At 38.4% G+C, this 10539-nt stretch overlaps 1 protein-coding gene across 5 annotated transcripts in view; it reads right to left on the bottom strand.

Annotated features, from left to right (window-relative positions):
• Positions 1 to 2502: 2502 nt before the first annotated feature.
• The window catches only part of map4k1 (mitogen-activated protein kinase kinase kinase kinase 1), a 52151-nt gene continuing 44114 nt past the window's right edge, over positions 2503 to 10539 (bottom strand). For all 5 annotated transcript variants that reach the window (XM_027022949.3, XM_027022950.3, XM_081700029.1 and 2 more), the window contains 2 exons: positions 4828 to 4951; positions 2503 to 3738 (listed from right to left, as the gene is read on the bottom strand). In XM_027022949.3, coding sequence (XP_026878750.2) covers positions 3642 to 3738; positions 4828 to 4951 — 221 coding nt within the window. In that variant the 3' untranslated portion in view covers positions 2503 to 3641. The remainder of the gene's footprint in view (positions 3739 to 4827; positions 4952 to 10539) is intronic.

Genomic DNA, 10539 nt, shown 5'->3' with positions numbered 1-10539 from the left:
TGTTTTCACTTCAAATATGTCTTAGAGGGTGTTTTCTTATCATTCTGTATATGTTGTTTGAAAACCATGTGTTGGGCATGAAAACTGTTTTAGGCGATTACAATGCTTGGAATGTTGTTTCTAAGCGTATACTATCAAAAAAACAGTTGTAAGCAACTATATTGTACACATTTCAAATGTGTTAAAACAACTTGAAAACTGTTTTCACTTGAAATATGTTTTAGAAAGTGTTATCTTATCATTATGTACATATTGCTAATAATTAGATAATTTGCACTAGAGAGTGTTTTCTGGATATTCTGTATATGTTGTTCAAAAACCCTATGTTGTGTTGTATTTTAGGTGCTTAGAATGCTCGGAAACACTGTTTCAGAGCGTGTAGAAGTTGTAGAAGCAAAAGAGCAGAGCTGCAAGTATCTGTATTGCACACATTGCAAACATGTTAAAACAACTTGTTTTCACTTAAAATACATTTTAGAAAGTATTTACTAAATGCTCTATACATGTTGGTTAAAAATGGTATGTTTTGCGCTCAAACTGTTTCTGCGGCTTAGAATGCTTGGAAACGCTCTTTCAGAGCATGCAGAAACAAAAGTACAGAGTTGCAAGTATCAGTGTTGTAAACATTGCTAACATGTTAAAACAGCTTCTTTTCACTTGTAAACGGCTTGTTTTCACTTGAAGCACATCTTAGAAAGTATCTCACCATTAAAACAGTATTTTAGGCACTTAGAATGCCTGGAAACACGGTTTCACTAAAGATCTTATTGGCTGATAAACCAGTGCTCAAGTTTGTTTATTTTTGTTATTCACATATGTTAATTCACTCTATAATTTGTTTATTCATACAGTTCTGAGCTAGCTACTCCACTGTGCTAGGGACTGATTTGGTCTGACCTTGTTTGTGAGCAATTAGGCAAAGAAAGTTCAAGTCTACTGGCTGTCAAAAACTAGTAGGAAGACCTCATTATCTTATTATTAAGTGGTGCTTTAAATGCCATTGAAGGGATATGAAAGTGGTGTAAAAATGTAGTTTTAGACCCCAGTGGTGTTTTTTACAAAATTTTAAATGGACATATAAACACCTTAAAATACAGAATTTTGTATATTCTTTGCGGCATATTTTACGGTATAGTGAACAATAACTGTAATGATCAGTCCCTCCCATGTTCCGTGTTCCGTGTTTTTTAGTTCCGTTCCTTAGTTTCGTTTTGTCCACCCCTCGTTTGATTGCTTGCACCTGTCCGTTGTTTCTACCTTTTGGTTCTTGTATTTAAACCCTGTCTTGATCCCTCTGCTTTTGCTGTTCATTTGAATGTGTTTGTATGGTTGTGTTGGTTTGTACTCCATGGATCCTAGCCTTCGTGTTTCTTAGTTCTGAGTTTTCCCTAGTCTTTGTTATAGACTGCTTCCCCTGTTTGCCTCTGTGTGTTTGTTTTGTTTATCAGGTATCATCCGACTCTCTGTATTGGTACTAGTACCCCGGACTATGACTTCGACTCTGATTCTGGATTTGCCCTGAATAAATCTCGCTCTTCTCCGCACATGCGTCCGCCTCCTTACCACGCACCATTACAATAACAACATATTTTGTGGCATAAAAATGTCAAAAACTCCGCTTTTTCCACTGTTTTACAAATAACATGCTTGAGGTGAATTTTGACTACTTGGGTTTTCCATAGTGCAAGCATGTGCACACCTATACATGCACATCTGCTCTCTTCACCAGCTAAATAACCAATTAAAAAAATTTATTCACTAATTGTTGATGCTTATTGTTTGTGACTTAGAGTAATTGGGTTAATAAATGTATCCTTTATTGTCACCAAGTTGTATATCTTGATATCAGATAATGGTTGTTGCCAATATCTTCAGAGATCAAATCATTAATGTTACTTTCTTTAATTAAAAATTAAGGATTGTGATTCTGATTTGATTTCAATGTGAGACTGATAAATTGACTGATATAATGAAATTGATGAATAATTGATGCAAAGTAAATCATACTTTGTAAATCAGATTAGTAGGTTAAACCCCTACACAGTCATAACAAGTGGACCTGTTGATACTGAATATCAGAGGTTATAATACAATTTAAAAACACGTAATATATGCTAATTAAATGTAATAAAAATCTGCTATCAAAATTGTTCCTCTTTCATTTGTTATCGCACCTGTGTTCAGGTAATTCCACAAGGAAAGACTGCTAAAGCCTGCATCCCAAGTGGACTCTCTGAAATTGTGCACTACTTCTGTTATGGCTTTGATGACAGGCAGAATTAGATAGCCCTCTGGCTCTCTGCACTCACTTAGGAATGCACAAGTTCAGAAAAGACAGGATTTGGATATGGCTTTTACTCATGTATAAATGAATGCCATGCACAAAATAGCAGTAGCAAGATAACAGACTGTTTTGGTTAGTTGGTTATACAAAGCATTTGCATATCATTGAAGCTATGTATAAAATATTCAATATTATTCAAGCTCGTGACACAACAAAGCTGTTAAGAAAGCGTATAAGTTTATTGTCATTACATCCAATAACCCAGATCTACATCTCAGGAAATTTGAGACTGGCATTGATTACCAGTACCCTGGTTTAACATAACATGGGATAGGTTTTAAAGTTTCCATTGTTCTGTCAGAGGTTTGCATGGGGTTTTTCACCATGGAGATTAGAGACATTAATGTAGAGCAGCTTATTCATTGTGGATAGGTGCAATTTTCAAATCAGAATCAACAATTAAGTTGTTCATGGGGAGATCTGCAGTGTTATGTCAGATTTGTACATGGGGTTGTACAAGGGGTGATGATCTGATCAGCTGATGGTATTTCTTTGGGAAGACTAGATACAAACAAGACCAAGCTGATAATTCTCAGGGATAGGCAATCCTATCCACAGATAGTCTGGTGTAGCTACATATACTTGTTCCAACCAAGCAGGAGCACCCATTGAATTCAGTCACTTTTAGTCACTTGTTGAAGACTAAGGCCAACTGAATAAACAAATATAAGCAAATGTCCTGCTGCTTTGTTGGAATAAAAACTTGCGCTTTGCAGATACAATTGCCTGTTCTTCTCTAGGGCTTCACAGTTCCGGTCTGTCAAGATTGCGAATGAAGGAGTAAAAAGGAGAAAAGCAAAATACACACATATTTCCCCTTTCTGTAACCATCATTTATCCATTAGGTACACAACGCCAATTTCCTATAAACGCTATTTGGATATGTAGAAGGCTGACTCAATAGTGCGGATACAGTGTGTATGATCTAATGAATGATCATAGAGTGCATGCTGGGAGGAAGGGGCCTTAGATTATTTTATATAATGTGTTTGCCATCTAGAATCTTCTCTCATGTGTGCACATGCTGACTTCTGCCTTACACTAAGCCATTCAGGAATACAGGATCTAACTCAGAACTGAAGCAGGCATTAAGGGTTAAATTTTTGGAATGTTAATCCATATTTAATTGACAAGGAGAGGGTCTTGTTTTGGTTGCTCACACACCAGTTAGGGTGCAGAAGGGGGTTTGTGCTTGTATTGCACACATAGCAATCAACTTGTGATGTCAGTGTTCACAGTTTTATATGCAAAGAATGGAGGGGCAGGACAGGAATTTGGCATTCATGCATCTGTGTGCTCATGGCATAGGTACAAGTTGCTCAGCAATCTCCAAAATATACAGATTGCAGAATCCTGATTGTTCTTCACACTGTCGTGTCTCCATGACAACCATCCTATCAAAACAAAAGTTTAAAAAAAAATTAATTATCTGTATGCTTACTTGTATGTAGATCTTGGTATTTCTGTATATTTTAAAGTTTTAACAACTGCAAGAACCATTTTTCAATTCCAAGTTCACTGTTTCAAAATTCTTCACAGTTAACATTTCCACTTTGTAGATACAATTGTTTTTTTTTAACTTACTTTGACACAATGCATTCAATGAACACAATTAAAAAATTATTACAATAATTTCATACTAAAGAAACAAAACTTAATTAAAAAGCATAGAAAATATAGTGCATTTAAAGGCAAACGTTGAAATGTTGATTGTTTAAAAATTACATAGTAGAGCTCTAATATATATATATATATATATATATATATATATATATATATATATATATATATATATATATACACACACACACACACACACACACACACACACTGATTGTATGGGATTATGTAGTATTTCACTAGTAATGTGCAAAAAGCAGTTTGCAAGGGTGGACAAAAGGTTATGATAATCATCTAAATGATCAGTTTCCTGTGGATGCAATATCTTTTCATTTAACCAGTGAGCTACAACTGCCCTTGTATACAAGATACCTGCACGTACGAATATAAATAATAACATAATGAATCTAAAAATTGCCAGATCTCAACCCAATTGAATACCTATGGAAGACTTTAGACACCAATTTAAAAAAATATATTTTTTAAGTTTATATAACAGGAAAGGCAATTACTACTTAAAAGATTCACATAATCCTTGCATATACTATGAGTTTCTTACATCAATATTCATTTTAGAAGAAATCTTGTATTTGGTGTTTTGAATAATTGTACTTTGAAACGTTTGCAATGTTTTTGTATCTTTGGCTCATGTGCTCACTGTTGTGCAAAGCTGTGTTTTTGTTCAGAAAAAAAGGAACTAGGTACTGCAAAAATGCTTGCTATCAGTTAGCAGTGTTTGTTATTAAAAACATTGTAATCTGTGTGTGTGTGTGTGTGTGTGTGTGTGTGTGTGTGTGTGTGTGTGTGTACACATAAAAAGTATGGTGTGGGAGTGTGTCTGTCAATGGTTTGTATGGGTGTACCTGTCTGACCCAACAAGGCGGAAGATTTTCTTATCAGTCTTCTCCTGTAGAATTTCTGAGAATATTTCTCCTCTCCTCTGCCAGCCATGTTTCCATATTGCCAACAATGTGTCCTCAAAATATACTACACACACAGAGTATTTATCACATGGGTTTTAATAAACAAAACAGTCAAAACTGCACTACATCATTTCTGTGATCCTTATGCCAGGATCAGAGAACACAAATTCACCTTGAAACAGTTTTGTCTTAGCTGATAAACTTTCAGCATTGGGCCCAGTTATGGGCATTAGGAATGGGGAATGGGTCTTGTAATGTGACACAATTTAAGAATAGCGATGTGGCATCTGGGACACCCCATTACACCTCTAGAAAAAGTCTAGCATTTCATAATTTTATTTTAATTTTATGCTGCCATTAATTTCAGCTGCTGCTGATGTATCTTCATTTATGTATCTTCATTCAGTGTATACAATTCCCAAAACCCAATCATTTCTACTTTGAGACCTTCTGTTTACTCACGTTGAACATGGTACCTAGCTACACATGTCAACATGTGTTATCTTAAAGGTGTCACAAAATAGAAAACCTGTATATACTTGACATAGATGAATAAGGAGAGTACATGATACTGATATACCCTGAACTTCAAACTCTGTTGTCAGCTCCTTCAAATGTAAATCCACACAAGCAAAACAGTTTCCAAACAGTGACCAACTCCAAAAATCCTAGACTATTACATAGCAGTCTTATCAAAGATGCATCTTTGTTAATTCCTTTGTCAGGCAAATTTTTAATTTATAGACAACACATCAATAAGACATAAACATTAACTCAGAAACTAGTTAGCTAGCTTTGACTGAAACATCCCCAATGCCTCCTCAGACATACACATTTATTGACACTTTTATGCAAATCAACTTACAACTTTGACTGAATACAAGTTGAGCAATTGAGGGACTTGCTCAAGGGCCCAACTATGGCAACGTGGCAGTAGTGGGGCTGAAACTAGCAACCTTCTGCTTACTAGTTGAGTACCTTTATCGCTGAGCTACCACTTCCAGGAATAAACAGTTGGATGCATAAATGCACCATGGTTTTAGAAATATACTTCTCAAAAAAATTAAGGGAACATTAATCATCACAGTGCACCTGTAACGGTACAGCCCCTCCCCCCGAACGTCTCCTCATGTGTGTGTGTGTGTTCATCAATGGGGCCACGCCCTCTCTGTGTCTCACACCAGCTCCTCATTGTGTCGTTATCATATATGTATAAAAGTCTATCATTTACGCGTTTGTGCTGTCGGTGTTTGATTCAATTAGTGGATGTGTTGAGAGGTGAACGTTATATGTACAATAAAAGGTATGTTTATGTTCCACGCGACTCGTCCCCTCATACTACTTGAACCTCCAGTGTTACAGAAACACCAACCGATGAAGGATGCCTGGGAAGCAAAAAAAGGAAGGGGAAGAAAGGAACAAATGCCCTTCCACAACCCACGCAGTGAGACCCTCCGTCATTCAGGCTCACTACATACTCCCACTACAGGGGAGGAGACCACGGGACGATTTTGGGGTTCGGCCCTGAGTATGGTCTAGGGTCAGACTCTGCGGAGTCCTACAGACCTCTGCCGGACTACAAGGATCAGAACTCGAAAGTGGACTCCACTGGGTCCTACGATTCCTACATGGACATCCATGAGGGTTAGGCAGATTATGGAGATTTGGGGAGTGCAGCAAAGTTATTCTGAGGTCGGACTTGGAATTCGACTATGTGGAGGATCCATCTATGGAGGTGGAGGAAGTCCTCTAGGGGGATCCTCACAATGTCAGTGACGTAGAGTCTGCAGACTCCAAGAGCGGCAAGCCTCCAGCACTTAAGATACCGCCCAAAGCTCCAACTAGGAGGTGCTGTTCGGGAGCGAGCAAACCATCCTATGAGGCACAAAGAGAGGGGACTGCATTCGAGGAGGAAACTTCTTCCACTAGGGCATACAGCCCCGGAACTCATGCGCCTGTACCTAAGCCTCGTAGAGGCAAGGGGGAGGCGACACCAGTGCACACCCCAGAGACAGGCAAAGCAACTGGTGCACCACCTGTAACGGGTGCACGGAAGTCACCAACCCCCAAATTGGCGAAGGGTGATCCTCCACAGGCAGGTAGGACCCAAGCCCAGCCGACAACTGGGGGACAGCCCAGGGTTCCTGTCAGCCTTTCCAGACTCTTTACCAGTCCTTTTGTGTAATTTTGTACCCGTCCCTGTCACTTTGTCCGTCCCCATCACATAGTCTGTCTCAGTTGTTTTGTCTCCCTTTGTATGTGTGCCTGTGCCTGTCAGTGTGTCTGTGTGTCCCTGGCCTCACCATTTTGCGCTGTTCTTGGGGCCACAGCCCGATAAGCTGGCGCGCCGTTGAGGAAGGGCTCTGTCATGGCCCCTCCCCCCAAATGTCTCCTCATGTGTGTGTGTGTTCCTCAATGTGGCCATGCCCTCCCTATGTCTCATACCTGCTCCTCATTGTGTCGTTATCATATATGTATAAAAGTCTGTCATTTATATGTTTTTTATGTCGTACAATATGGTGTATGTTTATGTTCCACGTGACTCATCCCCGCATCCTGCTTGAACCTCCTGCATTACAATACCAAGTCAGTTAAACTTCAGCCATTCCAATTTATCCTGTTAGGAAGCATAAGCGATTGTGAATCAATTTTGCCTGCTTTGGCACAAATGAAAGTGACAACAGGTGCACTGGAGTGGCAACAGTATGACAACCCCCAAAAAGGGAATGGTTATGCAGGTGGTAGTTGCAGACATTTACTCTCTCCTTATCCTTCCTGATTGATTCTTCTCTACAGTACTTTTTGATTATCTACTGTACTTGTCCTTGTCACTACTGGTTGCTACTGGTTGATGTAGTACCTGCAGCCCTTTCAGGATGCGCAGGAAGTCCAGCTCATCCAGGATGGCACATCAATATGTGCCATTATAAGAAGGTTTACTGTGTCTCCCAGCACAGTCTCAAGAACAGGGAGGATATACCAGTACACAGATCATTACACAAGGAGAGCAGGACAGGGCTATAGGATGGCAACAACCCAACAGCAGGATCTGCTCCTTTGTGTAAGGAGGAACAGGAGGAGCACTGCCAGATGTCCAGTGGGGGTTACTGGTGTGCATGTTTCTAAACAAACTGTCAGAAACAGACTCCATGAGGGTGCCTGACATCATCTAGTGGGACCTTTGCTCACAGCCCAGCACTGTGCAGCTCTATTTGCATTCACCAGAGAACACTGAAATTTCTCCTCACAGATAAGAGCAGATTCACACTGAGAATCTGGTACCTAGCTACACGTCAACATGTGTTATGTGTTATACTGGCTTCTGCCAAGTAGTGTCTCAGACTGCCCAGGAGATCACTGATGCCCTAAAACAGGTTGGGGAAGAGATCCCCTAGGATGCTATCCATGACTAATTAGAAGCATGACCAGAAGTTGTCAGAAGGACATACAGGCATGTGGGGGCCATACACATACATTATGAGTTGCTGTGATGAAATTCACACAAACTGGATCAGCCTGTGATTTCATTGTTTACTTCGATTTTTGGAGTAATTTTGAATTCAGTCCTCATTGAGTACTTCATTATTGTGTACATTAAAAACAAAATTTATATCAATAAAGATTTTTAACTTGAATCTTTTGTTCATCAAGAGCAGATGTGTGATGTAAGTAACCTCTTAATTGTTTGTGCAGTGTACTTTGTGTTGTCAAGATCAAAAGCAAGTACCTAGGTAGTATACTAATGTTAGCTATGAACAAGCTCCAACTAATTAGCTAGCAAGAAAATGTAATTAAATAGTCAGAAAGGGAAGGCTTTCAGCCTGGTTATATTGTAAGAAACTGAGATCATAAATTCCATTATTTACCTGGAAATTCATTTTATTTTCCAGTATCATTCAAAGAAATAGCCCATAATGTCATATAAACCTACAATATGAGATGTGTCTTTGTCAATCCCTTTGGCAGGTAATATTCTAATTTATATTTCATCAAGACATAACTCAGAAGCTAACTGGTTCAGTTGCTTAGAGATACCAAACATTGGCCTTTAATTAGCTAGCTAACTTGCTCCTTATAGTTAGCGTTCGCTTCTCTACCAATGAAGTGGAAATGACTGTCATTTGGCAAGACATCTAGTCAGTCTGTTAATCAGTTTTGTTTGAGAACTGATATCCTCTGATGCAGGTTTAAACATATTTGGCTGGATGCCTAAAGCCTCCATGGTTTACAGTTTTGACCTCTTGATTCCGTGTAAACTATCTTGGTGCCTTGCTGTAAACCAGCCAATTAGTGCAGAGCACTAATTGTGAGCCCACTAAAAAAAAGGTTGTAAAAAAAAATGTAAATAGCTTGTTTCAGGGCCAAATCATTGGGTTGTGAATAGGCATGTATAACCACATCTGGGCATTTTTGCCCTCACCAAAGTCAGCTACCTTCTACCTTAAATTACAAATTATTAGCCTGATGAAACTCTAATCTGGTCAGAAGGGGGCTCTATTCCACCCCTGGGCCACAAACCAGACCTAGGACACTTTGGTGACTCGAGGCTGAGCACCAAAGCCATAAATGGCCTAGCTATCAAGACCTGGCTTCTGACCCTCAACCCCCTCTCCTTAGGGGCCATAAACCGATGGATGGGAAGGTGAAAAGCTTACCAGCCTGGGTATATTGTAAGAAACTGAGATCATAAATTCCATTAGAATCAAATTCCTATCAGGGCAAGTCAGTTTTCTCATCCCCCAAATTCTCATAGTAACAACTTTCCTTTTAATCTACTAAGATGTAAGGTGATTTTAATATAATCTCCAAATTGTTGTTTGTTCCTGTTGTTTTATAAGTACAAGGTGATAATATCTCGCTAAGCAGCTAGAAATACTGAAATTCAGGTTGTCTTAGTTTACCATATTTTAATTTTGATGTCTTAATTTCTTTTGTTTCATTATCTCACCTGTGACACAGCCTCATCATTCCTAATTAGTTCCCCACTTCACTCTTCACAATGGCTTTCTCAACTCATCCTCCTATTAGTTATTCATTATGAAATTGTTTTGTTTAATATATAGGCCTTAATCTACAAGAAGATTACCCATTTGGTTACTCCCCTAGGTTGTGCAAACCTTCAATCTATTTACTATGTTTCTCTACTTTTTTATTAGCTTAGCTAGCAACCTGTGTCCACCATGAATTGTTTGTGTTCAATTTAGCTTGTTTACATTGTTAAGTTTGTGATTATAATAATTCTACTGAACTAGACACTCCTGGTCATTAATAGAATCTTAAATAATGATTATTGTGCATGTTTTTCTTATCTTTGCTTATTCAATAAATATACCTTGGTTAATATGTCTGTGAATCCAGAGTTATAATGTAATATTAGGTAGACAGTATAATAATCATGTATCGAATTTATTGACTTTCATGAGCTGAGACTGAATTCATTAATTAACATTCATTAACATTAATTAAATAACATTAATTTCCATATTAATCAGGGTGGTTCCCCAATTAAATTTATCAACTGTAACTGACAGTTCATTAAAAGTATTAAAATCACTACAATAGCCATCAGAGAACAACTTAAACATACTTAATAATGTATTCTATGGCACCTTTAAGTTCTCAGAACAGATAGTTCATACTGTCTGCTTTGTG

The sequence above is a fragment of the Electrophorus electricus genome, chromosome 17 (genome assembly GCF_041902795.1).
Source record: "Electrophorus electricus isolate QZ-2024a chromosome 17, ASM4190279v1, whole genome shotgun sequence".
NCBI lineage: Eukaryota > Metazoa > Chordata > Actinopteri > Gymnotiformes > Gymnotidae > Electrophorus > Electrophorus electricus.
The sequence above is the reverse complement of the archived record's forward strand: the minus strand, read 5'-3'. Positions and strand labels throughout refer to the sequence as shown.